This window comes from Salvelinus fontinalis, chromosome 29 (genome assembly GCF_029448725.1).
Source record: "Salvelinus fontinalis isolate EN_2023a chromosome 29, ASM2944872v1, whole genome shotgun sequence".
NCBI classification, from domain to species: Eukaryota; Metazoa; Chordata; class Actinopteri; order Salmoniformes; family Salmonidae; genus Salvelinus; species Salvelinus fontinalis.
Genome location: NC_074693.1, coordinates 33,879,476 through 33,902,925, shown reverse-complemented (window position 1 = coordinate 33,902,925; position 23,450 = coordinate 33,879,476). Strand labels below are relative to the sequence as shown.

At 45.5% G+C, this 23,450-nt stretch overlaps 3 protein-coding genes across 4 annotated transcripts in view; 2 read left to right on the top strand and 1 right to left on the bottom strand.

The window, feature by feature from the left end:
- Window positions 1–4,611, top strand: part of LOC129827863 (lysine-specific demethylase 2A-like) — a 47,035-nt gene extending 42,424 nt beyond the window's left edge. For both annotated transcript variants that reach the window (XM_055889104.1, XM_055889103.1), the window contains exons 21-23: window positions 2,723–2,869; window positions 3,122–3,337; window positions 3,430–4,611. In XM_055889104.1, coding sequence (XP_055745079.1) covers window positions 2,723–2,869; window positions 3,122–3,337; window positions 3,430–3,611 — 545 coding nt within the window. In that variant the 3' untranslated portion in view covers window positions 3,612–4,611. The remainder of the gene's footprint in view (window positions 1–2,722; window positions 2,870–3,121; window positions 3,338–3,429) is intronic.
- A 331-nt stretch (window positions 4,612–4,942) lies between these two features.
- Window positions 4,943–12,742, top strand: LOC129827864 (ankyrin repeat domain-containing protein 13D-like). The gene is given in 16 exon segments (XM_055889106.1): window positions 4,943–5,803; window positions 5,935–6,070; window positions 7,732–7,856; window positions 8,294–8,339; window positions 8,505–8,648; window positions 8,818–9,007; window positions 9,228–9,294; window positions 9,382–9,463; window positions 9,565–9,626; window positions 9,742–9,872; window positions 9,990–10,147; window positions 10,745–10,880; window positions 10,882–11,131; window positions 11,291–11,379; window positions 11,497–11,721; window positions 11,907–12,742. Coding segments are annotated over 16 exon segments (1,989 nt in total). The 5' UTR covers window positions 4,943–5,719; the 3' UTR covers window positions 11,971–12,742.
- LOC129827865 (signal-transducing adaptor protein 1-like) lies at window positions 12,622–17,125 on the bottom strand. The gene is made up of 10 exons (XM_055889107.1): window positions 16,775–17,125; window positions 16,489–16,560; window positions 16,266–16,382; window positions 16,064–16,120; window positions 15,667–15,845; window positions 15,441–15,572; window positions 15,142–15,211; window positions 14,837–14,939; window positions 13,328–13,504; window positions 12,622–13,208 (listed from the first exon to the last, which is right to left on the bottom strand). The coding sequence occupies exons 1-10, from the start codon at window positions 16,874–16,876 to the stop codon at window positions 13,105–13,107; spliced, it is 1,113 nt and encodes a 370-aa protein (XP_055745082.1). The 5' UTR covers window positions 16,877–17,125; the 3' UTR covers window positions 12,622–13,104.
- Window positions 17,126–23,450: the final 6,325 nt, after the last annotated feature.

Genomic DNA, 23,450 nt, shown 5'->3' with positions numbered 1-23,450 from the left:
TGTGATTCGACTGACTGACTGACTTTGGAGATGTGATTCGACTGACTGACTGACTGACTTTGGAGATGTGATTCGACTGACTGACTGACTTTGGAGATGTGATTCGACTGACTGACTGACTTTGGAGATGTGATTCGACTGACTGACTGACTGACTGACTGACTGACTTTGGAGATGTGATTCGACTGACTGACTGACTTTGGAGATGTGATTCGACTGACTGACTGACTTTGGAGATGTGATTCGACTGACTGACTGACTTTGGAGATGTGATTCGACTGACTGACTGACTTTGGAGATGTGATTCGACTGACTGACTGACTTTGGAGATGTGATTCGACTGACTGACTGACTGACTTTGGAGATGTGATTCGACTGACTGACTGACTTTGGAGATGTGATTCGACTGACTGACTTTGGAGATGTGATTCGACTGACTGACTGACTTTGGAGATGTGATTCGACTGACTGACTGACTTTGGAGATGTGATTCGACTGACTGACTGACTTTGGAGATGTGATTCGACTGACTGACTGACTTTGGAGATGTGATTCGACTGACTGACTGACTTTGGAGATGTGATTCGACTGACTGACTGACTTTGGAGATGTGATTCGACTGACTGACTGACTGACTTTGGAGATGTGATTCGACTGACTGACTGACTGACTTTGGAGATGTGATTCGACTGACTGACTGACTGACTTTGGAGATGTGATTCGACTGACTGACTGACTGACTTTGGAGATGTGATTCGACTGACTGACTGACTGACTTTGGAGATGTGATTCGACTGACTGACTGACTGACTTTGGAGATGTGATTCGACTGACTGACTGACTGACTTTGGAGATGTGATTCGACTGACTGACTGACTGACTTTGGAGATGTGATTCGACTGACTGACTGACTGACTTTGGAGATGTGATTCGACTGACTGACTGACTGACTTTGGAGATGTGATTCGACTGACTGACTGACTGACTTTGGAGATGTGATTCGACTGACTGACTGACTGACTTTGGAGATGTGATTCGACTGACTGACTGACTTTGGAGATGTGATTCGACTGACTGACTGACTTTGGAGATGTGATTCGACTGACTGACTGACTTTGGAGATGTGATTCGACTGACTGACTGACTTTGGAGATGTGATTCGACTGACTGACTGACTTTGGAGATGTGATTCGACTGACTGACTGACTTTGGAGATGTGATTCGACTGACTGACTGACTTTGGAGATGTGATTCGACTGACTGACTGACTTTGGAGATGTGATTCGACTGACTGACTGACTGACTTTGGAGATGTGATTCGACTGACTGACTGACTGACTTTGGAGATGTGATTCGACTGACTGACTGACTGACTTTGGAGATGTGATTCGACTGACTGACTGACTGACTTTGGAGATGTGATTCGACTGACTGACTGACTGACTTTGGAGATGTGATTCGACTGACTGACTGACTGACTTTGGAGATGTGATTCGACTGACTGACTGACTGACTTTGGAGATGTGATTCGACTGACTGACTGACTGACTTTGGAGATGTGATTCGACTGACTGACTGACTGACTTTGGAGATGTGATTCGACTGACTGACTGACTTTGGAGATGTGATTCGACTGACTGACTGACTTTGGAGATGTGATTCGACTGACTGACTGACTTTGGAGATGTGATTCGACTGACTGACTGACTTTGGAGATGTGATTCGACTGACTGACTGACTTTGGAGATGTGATTCGACTGACTGACTGACTTTGGAGATGTGATTCGACTGACTGACTGACTTTGGAGATGTGATTCGACTGACTGACTGACTGACTGACTTTGGAGAGGTGATTCGACTGACTGACTGACTGACTGACTTTGGAGAGGTGATTCGACTGACTGACTGACTGACTTTGGAGAGGTGATTCGACTGACTGACTGACTGACTGACTTTGGAGAGGTGATTCGACTGACTGACTGACTGACTGACTGACTTTGGAGATGTGATTCGACTGACTGACTGACTGACTGACTGACTTTGGAGATGTGATTCGACTGACTGACTGACTGACTGACTGACTTTGGAGATGTGATTCGACTGACTGACTGACTGACTGACTGACTTTGGAGATGTGATTCGACTGACTGACTGACTGACTGACTTTGGAGATGTGATTCGACTGACTGACTGACTGACTGACTGACTTTGGAGATGTGATTCGACTGACTGACTGACTGACTGACTTTGGAGATGTGATTCGACTGACTGACTGACTGACTGACTGACTTTGGAGATGTGATTCGACTGACTGACTGACTGACTGACTGACTTTGGAGATGTGATTCGACTGACTGACTGACTTTGGAGATGTGATTCGACTGACTGACTGACTTTGGAGATGTGATTCGACTGACTGACTGACTTTGGAGATGTGATTCGACTGACTGACTGACTTTGGAGATGTGATTCGACTGACTGACTGACTGACTGACTGACTTTGGAGATGTGATTCGACTGACTGACTGACTGACTGACTGACTTTGGAGATGTGATTCGACTGACTGACTGACTGACTGACTGACTTTGGAGATGTGATTCGACTGACTGACTGACTGACTTTGGAGATGTGATTCGACTGACTGACTGACTGACTGACTGACTGACTTTGGAGATGTGATTCGACTGACTTTGGAGATGTGATTCTCCCTCTCCGGCTCAGGGCTGAAGGATCTCATGTTGTCTGGGTGCTCCTGGTCTTCTATTTCGGCTCTGAGCTCGACCAGTTGCCCCCTCCTGCGCACGCTGGACCTGCGCTGGGCCGACGGGGTAAAAGATGGACAGATCCGAGACCTGCTCAACCCCCCAGGTGAGAGCCCCCCCCCCCCCCCCCCCCCCCAAGCACCGTTTTCTGTTTTGAATTAAGTACTGTTTGGATAAATCCCTTGTCATACCGTGTTAATTAGCTATGTCCCTCTGGATTCAGCAGCGGACACACATTCTCAGTCCTCTCCCTCTTCTTTTCTCTCTTCCGCTGTCGCCCTCTTGTCACCTCTTTCTCCTCTGGTCTCTCCCTCCCGCTTTTGGCCCAAATCCCGTCCCCCTCTCTGTCTCTCTCTAGGTTGTGATAACCGCAGTCAGCTGAGGAACATGCAGTCTTTCCGTCTGGCAGGGCTGGAGATCAGTGACTCCACTCTGAGGCTGGTGATCAGACACATGCCCCTGCTGACCCGTCTGGACCTGTCCCACTGTGGAGGCCTCACGGATCATTCCATCAACCTGCTCACTGCCGTGGGCTCCTCCACACGCAATACACTCACTGAGCTCAACCTGGGGGGTAAGCCTTGGACTCGCACAGCACACACACACACACAGGATTGCTACTGAGTTGTCGTTCATATTGAGCACCGCTGTGTCTCTATCTCCCAGGCTGCAGTAAGCTGACGGACGCGTGTCTGCGGTACCTCCGCCGGCTCTCCTGCCTCTCCCTGCTGGACCTGCGGGAATGCAAGGGTGTCTCCCGCAAAGCCTGCGAGGCCTTCATCTCGGAGCTGTCCGTCAACGACCTCTACTGCCTATCAGAGGACAAGCTGATCCAGAGGATATCATAAGAGGCCCGCCGCCTCTGTCTGGGACAGGGGGTTACAGGTCGGGTACAGAGAAAAGACTGTAGAAGGACAAGGGAGGCTTAAAAATCCCCCGCACTCTCAGAAGGGAGTAGGAAAGGAGTGATTAGTTACTACACACTTAGTGGGAGATGGGTTTCTTTCCATGTTGTATACATTTTTTGACTAAACCAGACACGAGACTCAGGTGTTTGCGTTCAGGCGCCTACGCTGCGTGATTAAAGTGGGGAGGTCGGGGGTTCCCGTGAGGGTGGCTGGGGTTGCTAGGTGTCATGCCAGACAGGGTTCCCTCCTTACCCTAGTGGTTCTAAGTGCTTTATGACAAGGCCGTCTCTAACCCAAAAGGTGTTGGTTGTGGACTAACTCTTCCAGGAGTACTTTGGTCAGGTCGCTCCATTCTGAGACAGAGGGGTGCGCTTATGAGGGATTCAGGGACGGCGCGAGAGGGCAATCGACGTGTTGACGAGACCACTCCAAAACAAGGGCGGGGTATGAATGAAAGGGAGAAAGGGGGGTGACAGGGTAAATGGTGCGATCTCAAACAACAGTTAGAATTCAGGTGCTATCACTCCCAAAACTCTCCCTGTTTTGTACAAATATGAATCTAGGACAACCGTCTCTATTTTAGGACATGCCCCTCACCCCACTTTGATGCATTTTCTGTTTCCCATCGATAAAATGTGAGTTCCTTTCCGTTTCACCTGCTAAGATTCAGTGTATAAATGTATGATTTGCTGTCATTATTCTGCCCTGTTACCATTCAGTCTAGTTAATCTAATGGATACTTATTTCTTACCCACCCCACTCCCTCACTGCCAAATCTAAAAAGAATATAAATATATACTTTTGTCTAAATGTTTCCCTATTTTAGAAGATGAAGAGAAAATCCTGTAGCATTGTAATTATTTTCAGAAATCTTTTTCACTTATGTTTTTTGGTTTATTTTTTTATTTTTAAGAAAATTAAAAATTAAAGATCAACTGTGCCAGATGTAAGTGATTATTTTGGGGGGCTGATATTAGAGAACAGGTCCACATATGTGCAGACTCTCATTTCACAATGGGTTAATTGATGAGCACATGATAATATGGTCCTGGGGGATCTACAGGGTTTGGCAACTTTTGTTCCAATGTCAGGTGATTTGGTGAATTAGGTGTGCTGGGCTGGAACAAGAGCCTGGGGTCCCCAGGACGAGAATTGAAGCCTGCATACATGTAATCCCTACTTTTTATTAGGTTAAAAGAGATTTTCTCACTATTGCCCCACCACCACACTACTAAGCAGCTGGTGTAAACGTGGGATAGTGCAGTTGTGTACGCCTTCGATTGTATGACAATATGCATCACGCCCTTCCCTCCAACTGCTAGCCATAACCTGGAGCTGAAGCGACGCGAAAAATAAATAATACAAACTGGGGTGCATTTTGTCGCAGATGCTGCGGTCTGTTTTTGTTAAGAATACTGGACTGTTTAATAGGGTTTTGTTGTTACCTGAAATATGAACACCGAAAAGACACATTGATATCATCGGAGGTATCATCGACTCGAGTGACCTGGATGTGAAATCCAAATAGGCCGTATATTGGTCTATTATTTTGACAGCACAGGATCAGAAAAAAACCCATCGCGAAAGCGAGAGGGTGATGATAGGAGTTGCTAGCTAAGACATCGTCCGGACTTGAGTCCATCGTTTGTTACAATCGGCATTGCGAGACTAATGGTTGACATGGTCAGGCGTGCAATGTCAGCTAGCTAACCAGCAAGCTGGAATGGAAATTAAGAACTGTCATGATTTTAGCCAGTTAGCTAGATTACCTGACTAATGGGTAGAAGAGAGCTAGCTAGCCATGTATTTCAAACGGTACATACTCATAGCTTCTTGCTAATGGCGTTAGCTACTTTGCTAGTTACCAGTTTTATCCTGTAGAATATTGCTAGTTTGCGATTTTTTATTTTGCGCACGTGTACTTCCACGTTTCTTACCACTGGAAATCACAAGTTTGCTGCTGCTGTGAAGTGAAACACTGAAAGCTGGCTAGCAAGTTGCTACGTAACATCATTAGTTTGCTAGCAGCTAGCTATAGATAAACAACAATGGCTCAAGAGGCGTTTCCTTTACATTTTCTGGTTTGGAACAACCAATACATTGAGCTTGAACGTGAACTACAGCAAAACGAGGTAGGTCAACCGGGGGGTAGTAACATCAGTTTCTTTTCTTTTTAAACCATTACTGTTTGGATTTTAACAGCTGCCGCACCGCTGAGAGGCGTGCCCAGCTTTCATGACCCACCAGGGCTGTTTTTCCACAGGAGAATGTGGAGCGTTTAGACCCGCGGGGGCGCACCCCGCTAGAGCTGGCGGTGTGTCTGGGCCACCTTGAATCAACCCGTGTGCTGCTCCGACACTGCGCAAACCCGACGCACTGCAACGCGCAGAGTTGGACTAGTGAGTGTATAAACTGGGGAATGACTGGGAAGAATAGTGTTCTCCATAAACAAAGCAGGGTCATTTATATTGCAGTCTGTTTGTTTCGAAGGATAGCTATGTGGGTTAATATCGTGTGTCTGGGGGGTCGTTCCATTTGATTTAAATTACGTTTTGACCGTACACCTTTTTGGTTTGAACGAAACTTTCCATATTTATATTTGCCCATCGTAGAAGTTGTCAGAAAGTGACTTTTTGGAACTGAATGCCAAAACATTCAGGAGATAAAGGTTCTCAAAGGGCTGCCCTACTCTCCTTGAAGTCTATGGTACCACAAAGATCGTTAGGTCCACACATCAGATAATGTTGACTTGAATTAGAATATCAGTTTTAAATAATACAGTCGGTCTTCCATAGGAAACCTAGATAATAGAACAGACATTCCATATTTAAGACGACATGCGACTGTAGGTGGACCAGCAGCCATCTTTGTGTAAGTAATTGGAAGTTAAAACGTCAATTCAATTTACATTTGAATGGTGTACCAGCTACATTGCAGTGGTCTGAAGGGATACTTTAAGTCCATTCTATTAAATTTATTTCTATGATTTGAAATGCGCTGTCTTAACCGAGGGCGGACACAACACAAACACCACAGATTATGTAGATGAGGTTCTTAATAGCCTCATCGAAAACCTATTAGCTAAATAGGGGTTGGAGCCCGCTGTAAATCAGTGACAACACGCAACACGTCAAACCAATCAAATGCCTTGCTTGGGTGGAGCTGGTGTAATGAGCTAAAGGAGGACGGGCTCATTAATGGCTGGAATGGAATTAATGGAACAGAGTCAAACAGTGTTTCCATGTGTTTGATACGGTTCCATTCCATTCCAGCCATTACAATGAGCCTGTCCTCCTATAGCTCCTCCCACCAGCCGCCACTGGGGACAGTGCATGCGAGTGGCTGGGAAATCGCTTATTTTAAAACCTATTCAAAATATGTTGATGTATGCCGATTTTGTGCATTGAACACACTTCTGGGAAAACAGAATTCATTTTTTCCTCCAGGTTTTCTTCCATTTTCTGCAAGGTTGCAAACTAGCATACGGAACAACTCTGCAAAATGTGTCCTACCGGGTCTGAAAAAAGGGATGAACACGTATCACCAACAAGCATGTGGGAGAGGGTTGTTGAAATGTAACATCCAATAAATCAGCGGTCCATTCAAACCATTTTGGCCAATACAAAATTCTCCAGAACTCCAAGGGAGGTGTGACAACGAAATGATTTTGAAGGTATGGCTACTTGAATCTAGGGTCTAAGCTACAACATATGCGAAAATGAAAAAAATCAGAGTTCACCCATTAAAGGTTACATATTATTTTTTTTTTTATGTTTTAAAATAAATTATAAAATAGTTTGATAACCCTGTTTGTAACCTTTTTTAATGATTTCAAACTCAACCGTTAATATTTTCCAGTGATGAAGACTTGGATGTCTCATGGTATTGTGTGGTATGCAAAATGGGTCAACTTTGAACTCTTGCTCCTGAATGTTTTGGCATTTAGGTACAAACAGTTACTTTCTGACCACTTCTACCATGCCTAAGTGTGTATGGAACATTTTGTTCAAATCAAAAGTGTCAAAATTATTGAAATCAAATGGAATGACCCTATGTCCAGTTTTGCAGGAGGCAGTGAGCACAGGGGACCCCGAGCTTTGTCAGCTGGTGCTGCAGTACAGGGACTTCAAGCGAGCCACAGAGAGACTGGCTGGCATCCCAGAACTGCTCAGCAAGCTAAGACAGGTAAGACCGGTAGCGTAGCGGTTAAGCGCGTTGGGGCCAGTAACCGAAAGGTTGCTGGTTTGAATACCCGAGCCGACTAAGGGAAGAATCTGTCGGTGCCCTTAATGCTCCTGTAAGTCACTCTGAATAAAAGCGTCTGCTAAATGACTAAAATGTAAATGTAACACACCGAAAGGTTGCTAGATCGAATCCCTGAGCTGACAAGACAAAAATCTGTCGTTCTGACCCTGAACAAGGCAGTTAACCCACTGTTCCTACGCCGTCATTGTAAATAAGAAGTTGTTCTTAACTGACTTGCCTAGGTAAAGAAAGGTTAAAGAAAGAAAGAAAAACACTTTGCAGTCTTCAGTTCATCCACATATAACACACAAAGGTAACACACCTGTCAATCAGATACACCATTGCACAGATACCTGAAACACACTCCCCTCTTTCAGGCTCGGGATTTTTACGTGGAGATGAAATGGGAGTTCACCAGTTGGGGTGAGTTTCCGATGGTCTCCCAGTGGTCGGTTTCAGCACCACACAGAGCATTAGCTCCCAATTCTACTGTCACTGTGATGCACTGAAGTGTTTACAGTGGTATTAATGCCACAAATTCTCTGTCCCCCTCTCCCCATCCATCTCCCCCCTCCCTTCCTCGCTCAGTCCCCCTGGTCTCCAAGGTGTGTCCCAGTGATGTGTACCGCGTGTGGAAGAGTGGCTCGTGTCTGCGGGTTGACACCACTCTGCTGGGCTTCGAGCACATGACCTGGCTCAAGGGCCGTCGCAGCTACATCTTTAAGGGCGAAGGTATGACACACTGGTGATATGGCTAGTTATTCCACACTGCGTTTCATCTGTTGCATTTCTGTTTTGGAATGCGTGGTAGCCTCGGTGGTTTGTGTTGTTTCCATAGCGACCGGTTGAATGGTGATAAAAGTGTGTTTTGTCTCCATGGGAACGTGTGTTGTTTCCATAGAGAATGGTGCCATGGTGATGGAGGTGGACCATGACAAGCAGGTGGTGTACACCGAGCCGCTGTCTCTCTCCCCGCGGGACGCCCCATCTCTCCTGGCTGCCATGCTGCCCACCCAGGAGAACACTGCCCAGAGACTCACCTCTCCCATCGTCTCCACACACCTCAACACACGCAACATCGCCTTCGAGAGGTAACACACACACACATCGCCTTCGAGAGGTAACACACACACACATCGCCTTTGAGAGGTAGCACACACACACATCGCCTTCGAGAGGTAACACACACACACATCGCCTTCGAGAGGTAACACACACACACACACATCGCCTTCAAGAGGTAGCTACTTCCAACATACTCACCTACCTGGTCTCTCTCCTTATGCTTCTCTCCTGCTCTTTACTGCACAGGAACAAGTCTGGCATTTGGGGCTGGCGCTCTGAGAAGAGTGAGGCAGTCAGCGGCTACGAAGCAAAGGTGAGCCCTATTGGACTTTAAAAATGCTTCTCATAAAAAACAGAGTTTGTTGACATTTAAAATACTTTTTTCTTTGGTTTGTTTCAGGTATACAGCGCCACTAATGTGGAGTTGGTGACTCGGTCAAGAACAGAGCACCTGTCGGACCAGGACAAGTCCAAGAGCAAAGGTACACGTGCGCACACACACACATACAGAACACGCTTCTGTTTAATTTGTTCAGAGTATACATACACCCACAGTATGGTTCTAACCCTCCTGTCCTCCCAGGCACCAAGACTCCTCTTCAGTCCTTCCTGGGGATAGCTGAGCAGCATACCGCTCATAATGGGGTGAGTTTCACACAGACACACCATCACCTCAAGTTGTATGTGGTGGATAGGTGCTTTGATGGACTGACAGATGGACGTGCTCATTGGTGTGTCTGTCTCTCCCCATGTCTCTCAGAGTAATGTGTGTCAGTATGCCAGCCCCCATAACCCCACAGCAATCACAGCTGAGGAATACTTTGACCCAGAGTTCCAACTCAACGAACGAGACATCGGACGCCCCGTGGAGCTCACCAGCAAGGTCCAGAGGTACTGCTGTTGCCGTGGCAACATAGAACCGGGATAACCATAGCAAACGCACAGTCAAGCACAATATCACCACCATGTTTAATGCAAGTGTCTCTCTCTTTCTCGCTCTGTCTCTAGGTTTAAGGCCCATCTGTGGTTGAGTGAGGCTCACCCTCTGTCATTGGCTGAGCAGGTCACGCCCATCATTGACCTCATGGCCATCTCTAACGCCCACTTTGCCAAACTACGTGATTTCATCACCCTGAGCCTGCCCCCTGGCTTCCCTGTCAAAATAGGTGAGGTTTAATACTTAAACTGACCCCTAGGCCATACCTCCTAGGCTGGGGTCAGGATCTGAAACGGACAGTCCCAGAGAGACATTGAGAGGAGGAGGTGCTATCAGAAGAAAAAGGAAGCGCTTTACAATTTAGGCTGAAACAAAGTGACAAGAGTTTGAAGATTTACGTTCTCTCTTTCGCCCTTCCCGCCTCACATCGCTCTCTTTCGCCCTTCCCACCTCACATCGCTCTCTTTCGCCCTTCCCACCTCACATCGCTCTCTTTCGCCCTTCCCACCTCACATCTCTCTCTTTCGCCCTTCCCACCTCACATCTCTCTCTTTCGCCCTTCCCACTTCACATCGCTCTCTTTCGCCCTTCCCACCTCACATCGCTCTCTTTCGCCCTTCCCACCTCACATCGCTCTCTTTCGCCCTTCCCACCTCACATCGCTCTCTTTCGCCCTTCCCACCTCACATCGCTCTCTTTCGCCCTTCCCACCTCACATCGCTCTCTTTCGCCCTTCCCACCTCACATCGCTCTCTTTCGCCCTTCCCACCTCACATCGCTCTCTTTCGCCCTTCCCACCTCACATCGCTCTCTTTTTCTCTCTCAGAGATCCCTCTGTTCCATGTGTTGAATGCTAGAGTGACCTTCAGTAACCTGTGTGGCTGTGATGAGCCTGTCAGCTCTGTCACTGTACACACACCAGAGGAGGCCCCCGAGGCTGGTAACCACACACACACACGCACATACATATATACATATGTATGACAGTCGAAGTATATATATATATACACACGCTAACTCCCCGTCCATCTGCTCGCAGGGCAGGCCCCCCCCCCCCTTTCACTGCGAGGTGGACCCCTCCGTTTTTCAACCACCCCCGGACTACACCACTCTTGGTCCGGGCCGCAGCGAGCCAATGAGAGATGAGGATGATAACTTGCTGCAGTTTGCCATCCAGCAGAGCCTATTGGATGCAGGGACAGAAAGCGACCAGGTGAGACAGGAAATAAGTGTGTTTTAGAGCTGGCAAATCCATGGTTTAATATAAGTCATTGATCCACATCTTAGATATTTATCAGCTTCAGATTTTCATGACGATTGCCATGGAAGTTCAGTAAGTACAAGACATGCATAATAATGCCTCTATCTGTAGGTGACTATATGGGAAGCTCTGACTAACAGTCGTCCTGTTTCTGGCCACATACAGTCACCACTGTACGAAGACGACTCTCAGCTGGAGAGGTGAGAAATCGTATCTCCATTTCCCCTTCACCATGTCCATGTCAGATCATGTATTACAAGGCTTTCCCTCTCTAGCGTTACCTTTTCAACTGTCCTCCCGCTACCTCTCTCTGATAGGGCGATCCAGGAGTCCCTGTCGATCTCATTGGCTGGTGGTGAGGAAGGAGATCCCGTATCTCCCCTGTCAGTCTCTCCGTCGGACCCCGGAGCCAACTCCCCTCCCTCCTACAGCTCAGTGGCTGAGCCCCGGATGCCGGGACCGTTTTCCGTGGTGAACAGCTTTGACGAGCAGCTACGCATCGCCATGGATCTCTCGTGCAGGGAGCAGGAAAAGATGGACAGGTGAGAGAGAGGCGTTTTCTTGCTTTGTTCATCCATTGTTCTCTGACAAGAGGATGAGGAGAGGAACCCATCCTAGAAATTTTGAACATATTCATGGAGAGGGGCATTAATAGGATGGAAGGAAAAGGATTTTGGGTGATTGACTTCCAGTTTCTATGCCAATTGACTTATGTTTCCTGTTACAGGGAGAGGCAGCAGGAAGCGGAGGAGCTGGAGAGGATCCTTCAGCTTTCGCTCTTAGAGAAGTAGCCACGACAACGGCAGACGATTGAGGAACAAACGTGTTAATTTTTATTGTATTTTTTTTATCCTGCAATGTTAAATTATTATTTTATTGTTCATTTGTTTATTTGATGATGTCTTAATGGGGCACTGAAAGAGTACGGGTACAGAATTCAGGGAGGGAGGGAGTTAGACATGGTACTGGCTGCAAGGTAGGTAAAAGCAATAGGGTGGAAACTACTTTGTGGGCAATTGCCATATTTGCTGTCGCCTGTCCAGTGGGAATGAGAGGGGGATAGGTACTGGGAGGGAGAGGTTGTCAAACTAGCAGTGAGGCTCTGAGAGCAGATACTTTTGGATGGATGAAGAGCGAAATGTTAACATCACTTTGCGTTTTTCTTTCTTTTTCACAACCCTGCTGTCATTATTTTGAGTGATAAAAATACTTTAACCTTTGACCTATGATACAAACAAATAATTGTGACATAGTATTACAAAAAAATGCTTATATTAGATAATTATTTTTAAAAAATGATGTTATAATGTTTGAAACGGAATTATGTTGGTTGATTCTTGCGCGTGACTTGGAAAATACATTTACTCAATGTTCCTGAAGCATTGGTGTGGTAGTTCATTTCTGAATGTGTGTGTAAAGATGAACCAGTCACAGACATCTAGGCCAGTGTTAATTTTTATGCAAAATGATATTACACAGAATCTATATAACATTGTGTTATGTTCAACTCGAGAAGCATGAGCTGTAAAAATTAAAATAAAATAAAACGTTTTTATTTAAAAAGCCAGCATGATTCAAACAGTACAAACAAGACGATATTTACATATCACTACAGTTTAAACCCGATTCGTTTCTCTTTTTGTAGTGCTTATTTGAAAAAGTTGTTTGAATTAGATGTCATTCACTGAAGCCCGTTCTACACGTATTGGCATTGGCACACGGAGGATTTTCAGGATGTTGCCTTGCCATTGGGACTTTGGTACAAACTCCCCTGCTTGTATAGTGCCTCTTTATGTCAGACATAAAACCATGCTAGATACAGTAGATGACGTAGCTACGTGCTGTTAGTGGTGATTTAGACAAGATTACACTGGAGGAGGGCGTTTTCCTCGGTGACAGTTTGACGGTACTGCTGTTGGTGCGTGTTATTTTTGTGTAGGGCGTAAAAACGGTGTCCCTGTGTAGATCTGTTCCTTCCTCCTCTGTAATGCTATGCGAAGCTCCTGATGCAGATCTTTAGGTTCGGGGCCTGGAGAGTAGAGAGACGGAGAGTAGAGACAGACAGAAGAGAAGTTTAAAGTACAAGTCTGGGACTTCACCCACGTCTATTGTAAACACACTGATGCTCTGAAGCTTACTGAGACACACCTGATATGTCATCTGCGTCCTGATATTCGTTCCCTGCCTCCGTGGCTTTGGTTGGAATTAGGGGTATGGGATAGGAGGGAGGGGTGTCCCCCGCCGGGGACTGTGTGTGGATCATCGGTGCCACTCTTGCCCTCGGGACCGTTTTGGATGGCAAAGTGGACTTTACGGGTGGCAGCTCTGATGGGCATAAGTTACACACACTGTATGATACAGGAGAAATGATATGATCATTACGGGGATAAGTTTAGCCTTAAGTGGTGAACAATGTTCCCTTTAAGCTGTGTGTGTGTGCCGGGGGAGCTGCACAGAATAAATATCAGTCTGCGCAGAGAAGCACGAGATTGAACTACAACTTTCTAGATTTCCCCCCTTATTTAATTAACACTATCAACGTTGCCCTTTACTGTGATCGAATCAACGCAGTAGTAGCCACTTTCAATGCAACTTACCAAAAAAAAATGAACGATGCTAAACTTACTATACAAAACTAACTATGCAAGAGATTTTGTTGTAGGCAGAACGCACCGGAGTTGGATTCTATTGCAATGACAGGCACAACTCAGCTGGTACTCTACACAGACGGGTGCGCCGTAAGCAATCAGAGATTGCAGTAGGCCTGTATTCAAATAGGCCATTGCCATATATGGATCTGTGCCATTCACTTTGAACTGGACTGTGTTTACAGCATGAGTGGTTCTGAGTAGATTTGCTTGTTTTGAGATCAAAGTGAGAGCTGCATGTAACCACATGTGCACATATGTTCATATCCCTTGCTAGTTAGTGAGTTCTTAGCCCAGTTATAGATCATTTGTAGTCAGCAATGGTGGAGTGATTGCTTCCTACAAGAGCACAAAATATGTACATTTCTAGACATCTTTGAAAAGCAAGTCAGGTAAAGAGCTTTTTTGTCTTAAAGAGGCAGTGTTGTATTTTGAGACAGGCTTGAATAAGATAAATATCCAATAGGCAGAGGGTAGCATAATTTGTCAGATTTTCTGTAATAATGGTATTGGAATAATAATGCATTGTATTTTGTAAAGTGGTTTGTCTGCATCAAACACAACATTTTCAGTCACCTTGTCTGAAGTAAAAGTGGATTAACAGGTTAATGTTAAACCCTGCATGTTTTTTTCAAAGGTTTAATGGAATGTAGGCCTACATTGAACACCACACATTGGCTGCTACTGTAGGCTGAATGAGAGAACAACTATTTCCATGGTAAAATGTTATGGGATCCATTTTCTCCATTGTTTTTGATGGTAGGCCACTCTGGTAGGCCTACATTATGTTCAAATAGCCACAGTAGCCTAGTTGACCACTGTCTAAAACTGCAAATTAAAGCAGGAACAGCCTCAGTGTTCACAGTAAACGCACCCTGGAAGTTGCATAGAATTTTCACAACATCCAAGTTTGTGCTCAGCAGACCTGAAATTTGCTCAGTGCTGAAATGTTTTTGAGGGAGCATTGGTGGTGAATCAAGTTATTTGTGGAGTTATGATGCTCTCTCACCAATGCAGGTGTCGTAGGTCTGCGGAACCAGGTATGGTTGTAGACGGAACTCTGTCTCAATCAGGAAGTGATCTAGCACCGCCGCCAGGGAAGGGACAGTCACCTGATGAAACAGAGATATATTAGGAAGTTACCTCATTGGAGGCAGGCATACGACAAACATGTCATTTCACAAAAACAACTTGACAGACTGTCAAGGCACTAAGCGTATATGGACTGTTGTCTTTCATATCAGTGCTATGTTTTGAGCCCATCCTGATAGGATGAGAGTCAGTGGAGAGTCCGGCTGGAGGAGCAGGACTCACCGGCGAATTTAGTTCTATGACGAAGCCTGTGTCTATGGAAAGCACTTTGTAGCTCTTCATCACCGGGCCACTGAAAGATAGAAAGAGTTCGGTAAGTCTTAAGAGTACTCACAATGTCTCCTCTCTACTCCCTCAACCAGAGACACTGTTTTCTTATAGGTTAAGGGTGCTGTTGTCAATACAGGTTTGTTTAGTGGACGGTGAAATACTTGAGGTCTGTAAGTAACAGAGGAGTTACAGGGTGTTGGAGTCTGTGGTTAAAGGTCAGGCTTTGGGGGTAAGGTGTTAAAGCTCAAGACCTGGGGTTGTCCTGTCTCAAGGTGATGGCGTAGTTAATGTTGTCGGTCGAGGGGCGGAGGATGATGTTGCCGTACTCTGTGTTCTCTTTCAACATCTTCTCTGCCTTCTGACGAGACACAGGGAAGAAACAGCTGGAGGGAGGAGGAGAAAAAGAGGCTGAGAGGAGACAGGGAGAGAACAATACATTTTAATGTAAAAATAGAACAGAAACATGACAATACTCACGGGGGGATTGGAGAGAGGGTGTTGTCATATGTGTTGCCTGGGGAGGAGGAGGGATGGATAGGGTAGGTGGTGGTAGGCAGAGGAGAACAGGGGGCCAGTCTCTTCTGCTCCTCAGACAGAACCTCTTCCAGCCTCAGTATCTGACCTGGGAGCAGCTGCAACTTACTGGGGATCTCCCTCTGCAGGGCACACCATCAGTATCATCATCCCCAAAAGATGCATAATACTAAGGTTTATATTTTTTCTCTCTGTCTGTAATCACGCACCAGTGAAACAAATTGCAAGCTTAATTTGCTATTTAGTTTAATCTGTAAGTTCTCTCTTGATACTTACCTCCACGGAATGTGGGTCAAAATAAGTATTTAACGGTGACAATGTGTGTGTGTGTTATACTTACAGTGGCCACAGTCATGATGAAGCCTCTCCACTCCTCTCCTGTGTTGGGGTTATCCACCTACATCAGATATCAACAGTTAGTACTCCTGCCAAAGATGCCTGTTATGGCTGCAGTATTGCGCAATAAATTTGATATTACTATTTGCCAGTAAGACATTATGTATAGGAGTGGCAGCAATATGACTGAATGTAACATAAATTACCTTAAGCTGCACCTCCTCATTGGACAGGGTGAGAGTGTAGATGGTCGACCTGTTCTTTTGATAGGGAGCATCCATCGCCATCGACTTCAACATCTGAAGGTCCAGTTTCTCAGAGTACTGACAGGGAATTACATATCTGATTAGTCAAGCCACAGATCGAATCCAATACTTGATTCAAGTACAATAAAACTGAGAGATTAGATGATATCAGCTATTCTCTTACTGTGTCGTGCATCTGGTCTGTGTACAGAAAGATTGTAGATCCACGGAGCTCTCCATAACATTTCTTGAAGTCCTGGAAATGGTCAAACCAGAATCAGAATGAAGTCCACTACTCTACACTAGCAGAGACATGCCCAACAGCTTTACTTGATACAGTAAAAATACCTAATTCTAAATTCTAAGTTCACTATCCTTTTCATTCTCTCCTCTCTCCCTTGTGATTACAGTCTATGTCATTCTCTTTCTACGATTCCTTATTCCCACTCCACCATTCTCTACCTCCTTACTTTCTCTCCAGTGTATTTCTTCAGCAGGTGTCCTGAATAGTACAGAGGTAGAGCTGTGATGGTGTCCCTCCTCTTGTACACCCCTACGGGAGTTGCTGCCATGGTCCTACTTTGTCCCGGTTCAGGCCAGGTCGGTTCGTAATAGTTCAGTTCACTATAACCCAGACCAATTGGGTCCCTGAGATAGCTCTCTGTGACCCAGTTCACCACTGGAACTGATTCACTCAGAACTTTTACTCCTGCAGAATAATTAAGTGTCTGTGTGATTCATTGATTTCGCTTATCGTCTCCTCTCTCCCTCAGTCAGTATAGGGACTTAGAGAATAAGGAAGCAGTGTAGTGACTTACTGAGGGAAATGTACCACCACTAGGTAGGGCGCCCTTTAGCACTTTGACCCGGGACTGACATGCGCATGCATACACACACACACACACACACACACACACACACACACACACACACACACACACACACACACACACACACAGACACAGACACAGACACAGGCACCCTCATAATCACTTTCCTTTTGCATAATAGCTTTCCTTTTGCTTTATTTTTTAGACGTGTGCTTTATGTTGGAGTGTTTCCCAAATTGACTTTGTTTTTCCGGATGTGTCGCCTAACAACCACTGCCCTCTGTGAGTACACAAACCAGTACTTCCCATTAACAATGAAGAATTGTATTTAAACAGTTGGGGGGGAAATACACAACTGGATAGATCATGTCATTAGATGAGCACATGACTGACTGATTTCTTCAAACTGCGCTCTTCCCAGAAGTCATGTCCACCTTTGGGAGATTGCAGACAAAGAACATCCTGAATCTCTGACACGTCTGGATATGTATCACCCATCAGACCAAACAAACCAGGTTTGCTCCCCTCTCCAACTCCTCCCAAACTGTGGCCATATCCATTTTATAAACCAATATTAAAAGTTTTATCGAACTAGATTTAAAAGTGTTATGTTCTATAATCCTGGCCTTATTTTCCATATCTCTTTAATATTGCCCAGCATGATGTTCTCTCTCTGCCTGGACTCATCTGGACACTAGTATCTATACAATCTGGTAAGACGAAGGGTGGGGGTGTGTGTCTTTTTGTCAACAACAGCTGGTGCGTGATGTCTAATATTAAAAAAGTCTTGAGGTATTGCTTGCCTGAGGTAGATTACCTTACGATAAGCTATAGACCACACTGTCTACCAAGAGAGTTCTCATCTATATTATTATACTAAGACCTCACTCAACCAACTCTATAAGGCCATTAGCAAACAAGAAAATGTTAATCCAGAAGCGGCGCTCCTAGTGGCCGATGACTTTAATGGAGGAAAACTTAAATCAGTTTTACAAAATTTTCACCAGCATGTCACGTGTGCAACCAGAGGGAAAAAACTATAGACCACCTTTACTCCACACACAGAGATGCATACAAAGCTCTCCCCCGCCCTCCATTTGACAAATCTGACCATGATTCTATCCTCCTGATTCCTGCTTACAATCAAAAACTTAAACAGGAAGTACCCGCGACTCAGTCAATAAAAAAGTGGTCAGATGACGCAGATGCTATGCTACAGGGCTGTTTTGTTAGCACAGAGTGGAATATATTCCGGGATTCATCCAATGGCATTGAGGAGTATACCACCTTAGTCATCAGCTTCATCAATAAGTGCATCGACGACGTCGTCCCCACAGTGACCGTATGTACATATCTCAACCAGAAGCCATGGATTACAGGCAACATCCGCATCGAGCTAAAGGCTAGAGCTGCCGCTTTCAAGGAGCGAGAAACTAATCTGGACACTTAGAAGAAATCCTGCTATGCCCTCAGACAAACCATCAAACAAGCAAAGCATCAATACAGGATTAAGATTGAATCCTACTACACCGGCTCCGACGCTTGTCGGATGTGTCAGGGCTTGAAAACTATTACGGACTACAAAGGGAAACCCAGACGCGAGCTTCCTAGTGACGTGAGCCTACCAGACGAGCTAAATGCCTTTTATGCTCGCTTCGAAGCAAGCAACATTGACGCATGCACGAGAGCACCAGCTGTTCTGGATGACTGTGTGATAACACTCTCGGTAGCTGATGTGAGCCACAGGTCCAGATGGATTACAAGGACGTGTACTTAAAGCATGCGCCGACCAACTGGCAAGTGTCTTCACTGACATTTACAACCTCTCCCTGACTGAGTCTGTAATACCTACAAGTTTCAAGCAGATCACTAGAGTCCCTGTGCCCAAGGAAGTGAAGGTAACCTGCCTAAATTATTACCCTCCGTAGCACTCACGTCTGTAGCCATGAAGTGCTTTGAAAGGCTGGTCATGGCTCACATCAACAGCATCCTCCAGGATACCCTAGACCCACTCCAATTCTCATACCGCCCCAACAGATCAACAGATGACGCAATCTCAATCGCACTCCACACTGCCCTTTCCCACCTGGACAAAAGGAACACCTACTGTATGTGAGAATGCTGTTCATTGACTACAGCTCAGCGTTCAACACCATAGTGCCCACAAAGCTCATCTCTACGCTAAGAAACCTGGGACTAAACACCTCCCTCTGCAACTGGATCCTGGACTTCCTGATGGGCCGCCCCCAGGTGGTAACAACAACACGTCTCCCACGCTGATCCTCAACACTGGGGCCCCTCAGGTGTGTGTACTTAGTCTCCTCCGGTACTCCCTGTTCACCCACGACTGCGTGGCCAAACACGACTCCAACACCATCATTAAGTTTGTTGACGACACAACAGTGGTAGGCCTGATCACCGACAACGATGAGACAGCCTATAGGGAGGAGGTCAGAGAACTGACAGTGTGGTGCCAGGACAACAACCTCTCCCTCAATCTGAGCAAGACAAAGGAGCTGGTCGCGGATGACCGGAAAAGGCGGGACAAACAGGCCCCCATTAACATCAATGGGGCTGTAGTGGAGCGGGTCGAGACTTTCAAGTTCCTTGGTGTCCACATCACCAACGAACTATCATGGTCCAAACACACCAAGACAGTCGTGAAGAGGGCACGACAAAACATTTTCCCCCTCAAGAGACTGAAAAGATGTGGCATGGGTCCCCAGATCCTCATAAAGTTATACAGCTGCACCATTGAGAACATCCTGACTGGTTGCTTCACCGCCTGGTATGGCAACTGCTCGGCATCTGACCGTATGGCGCTACAGAGGGTAGTGCGTACAGCCCAGTACATCACTGGGGCCAAGCTTCCTGCCATCCAGGACCTATATAATAGGTGGTGTCAGAGGAAAGCCCATAAAATTGTCAGAGAGAACCAGTCACCCAAGTCATAGACTGTTTTCTCTGCTACCGTGTACCGGAGCGCCAAGTCTAGGACCAAAAGGCTCCTTAACAGCTTCTACACCCAAGCCATAGGACTGGCCACCGGACTATTACATTGACCCCCCCTCAATTTGTTTTGTACACTGCTGCTACTCATTGTTTATTATCTATGCATAGTCACTTCACCCCTACCTACATGTACAAATGACCTCAACTAACCTGTACCCCCGCACACTGACTCGTTACCGGTACCCCGTGTATATAGCCTCGTTATTGTGTTACTTTTTTGTTGTTGTATTTATTTATGAAAAACGAAGTAGTTAAAATAGTATATATATATATTTTGACTTTAGTTTCTTTGGTAAATATTTTCTTAATTCATTTTAAACTGCGTTATTGGTTTTGTAAGTAAACATTTCACGGTAAAGTCTACACTTGTTTTTTTTCAGTGGATGTGACAAATAAAGTTAAATTTGATTTGAATCCCTGCTCCTCCAGATCCTTTGGCTCCTCCTATTGGTGTTGTGGAGGCTCACCTACACCCTGGTGTCCCTGGTCTATTTGAGCGTGGGGTTTAACACGTCATGTCTCTTCCAGGTTATTGGTCTGTTGTGCAATGTTACATACATTACATTCAACACCATTGTGTGTGCTTGTGGTTTTCCCTTGCATTCTGTATAAGATTGCAGACATCAGGCATGATAGGGTGGGAGTGTGAAGTAGCTTTAGTGCCTAACATATGATGTACAGAATGATGCCCTGGTTGTTTCTGTACCATTAAGGGCCGGCCCTGGATGCTAGGGCACCCCATGTGTTCTCTTTTTTTGGGGGGGGGGGGGGGGGGGGAACTCAGTCGGGGCCTCAATTTACTATTGAGAGTAAGAATAGTAGAATACATCAGGTCTAATTAAGAAAAATGTGGTTGTGCATCAGCAGTTTCTCTTATGTCATTCAATTAGCCATCGATGTCAGCTAACAATTTTTAGACCGGTAGCTAGTCTAGCCAGCTATGTAAACTTGTAGTGATCATGCACGAATACAGACCGGGCACGTGCCCAGGGGCCCTGACCTCTAGGGGGACCCCCTTGATTTTGTTAGTCATTGTCACTCAGATATATGAACATGTCATGGCAAAATGGTTAGAGTTGCAGAAAACTGCAGATTTTTTATTCTTTCTGCCCCATGACAAAATGTGTAGAATTGCAGAACACTGCCACTTTTTTCCAACGCCCTCAATGGCAAAATGTGTAGAATTGCAGGAAATGTACTAAAATGTTTCTCTGCCGTCAAGAGGGGGGCCACCTACATGTTTTTCTGTGAGGTGTGGGGCCCCCCAACCAGATCTTTCTTACCATGGCCTTGTTTCTTTTAGACACTCAATCATGTTATTTGGAGGTCCAGTGGAGGCCCTTGACTTTTTACACATTGTTACATTACAGCCTTATTCTAAAATGTATTACATTGCCCCCCCCCCCTAATCAATCTACACACAATACCCCATAATGACAAAGCAAAAACAGGTTTAGAAATGTGTGCAAATTTATTACAAATAAAAAACGTAAAGATTTAATTTATATAAGCATTCAGACCCTTTACTCAGTATATTGTTAAAGTGCCTGGGGCAGTGATTACACCCTCAGGTCTTCTTGGGTATGACGCTACAAGCTTGGTACACCTGTATTTGGGGAGTTTCTCCCATTCATCTCTGCAGATCCTCTCAAGCTTTGTCAGGTTTGATGGGGAGCGTCCCTGCACAGCTATTTTCAGGTCTCTCCAGAGGCGTTCAATCGGGTTCAAGTCTGGGCTCTGGCTGTGCCATTCAAGGAAATTCAGAGACTTGTCCCAAAGCCACTCCTGCGTTGTCTTGGCTGTGTGCTTAGGGTTGTTGTCCTGTGGAAGGTGAACCTTCACACCAGTCTAGGGTCCTGAGCAGGTTTTCATAAAGGATCTCTCTGTAGAAAAAAAATGAGGAAGGGAAGCGCTGCTAAGGTAAACAATAATACATTTTGGTGGACAGCAGGTGCTCTTTGGTAAAAGGGGTAAATTGGTCATCAAAAATAAATATTGAACATGCCATAAAAATGAAGGCATTTCAATTATATGAAGAGTGCCTTGGTCCTCTCCTTTCTTTTTAAGGATGTCTGTACTTTGCTCCGTTCATCTTTCCCTCGATCCTGACTAGTCACCCAGTCCCTGCTGCTGAAAAGCATTCCCACAGCATGATGCTGCCACCACCATGCTTCACCATAGGGATGGTGCCAGGTTTCCTCCAGGCGTGACACTTGGCATTCAGGCCATAGAGTTCAATCTTGGTTTCATCAGACCAGAACATCTTGTTTCTTATGGTCAGAGTCCTTCAGGTGCCTCTTGGCAAACTCCAAGTGAGCTGTCATGCCTTTTACTAAAGAGTAGCTTCCATCTGGCCACTCTACCATAAAAGCCTGATTGGTGGAGTGCTGCAGAAATGGTTGTCCTTCTGGAAGGTTCTCCCATCTCCACAGAGGCACTCTGGAGCTCTGTCAGAGTGACCATCAGGTTCTTGGTCACCTCCCTGACCAAGGCCCTTCTCCCCCGATTGCTCAGTTTGGCCGGGCAGCAAGCTCTAGGAAGTGTCTTGGTGGTTCCAAACATCTTCCATTTAGGAATGATGGAGGCCACTGTGTTCTTGGGGATCTTCAATGCTGTAGAAATGTTTTGGTCCCCTTCCCCAGATCGGTGCCTCGACACAATCCTGTCTCGGAGCTCTACTGACAATTCCTTTGACCTCATGGCTTGGTTTTTGCTCTGACGTGCACTGCCAACTGTGGGACCTTATATCGACAGGTGTGTGCCTTTCCAAATTATGTCCAATCAATTGAATTTACCACAGGTGGACTCCAATCAAGTTGTAGAACTATCTTAAGGATGATCAATGGAAACAGGATGCACCTGAGCTCAATTTCGAGTCTCTTAGAAAAATGTCTGAAAACATATGTAAATAAGTTTCTGTTTTTGTTTTGAATACATTTGCAAAAATGTCTAAAAAAGTATTTTCGCTTTGTTATTATGGGTTATTGTGTGTAGATTGATGAGGGGAAAAAAATATTTAATCAACTTTGAATAAGGTTTTAACGTAACAAAATGTGGAAAAGTCAAGGGGTCTGAATACTTTCCGAATGCACTGTACTTCCACACTATGAGGTTGGAATAATATTGTGAAAATGATAAGGCCCTTTTAGTGTAAAAGCTGTTTGAAAAGACTGTCTGAAATGTCCACCTTTTTTGGTAGGATGAAGTTTAGCCTGCCTGGTGACATCACAAGGCGGTAAATTGGTTAATAGACCAACAAGAAAGAGAGTTCCAAACCTCTCTGGCAATAATAGCTAGTTTTCAG

What these genes read in the sequence shown, in the direction of transcription:
- LOC129827865 (XM_055889107.1), bottom strand. Translation starts at nt 16,876, where the DNA reads ATGGCAGCAACTCCCGTAGGGGTGTACAAGAGGAGGGACACCATCACA. An exon ending in ACCCTCTCTCCAATCCCCCC is followed by an intron (nt 15,573 to 15,666) that starts GTGAGTATTGTC and finishes TCCTCCCTCCAG; the next exon opens with CTGTTTCTTCCCTGTGTCTC. An exon ending in GACCTACGACACCTGCATTG is followed by an intron (nt 13,505 to 14,836) that starts GTGAGAGAGCAT and finishes TATGCCCATCAG; the next exon opens with AGCTGCCACCCGTAAAGTCC.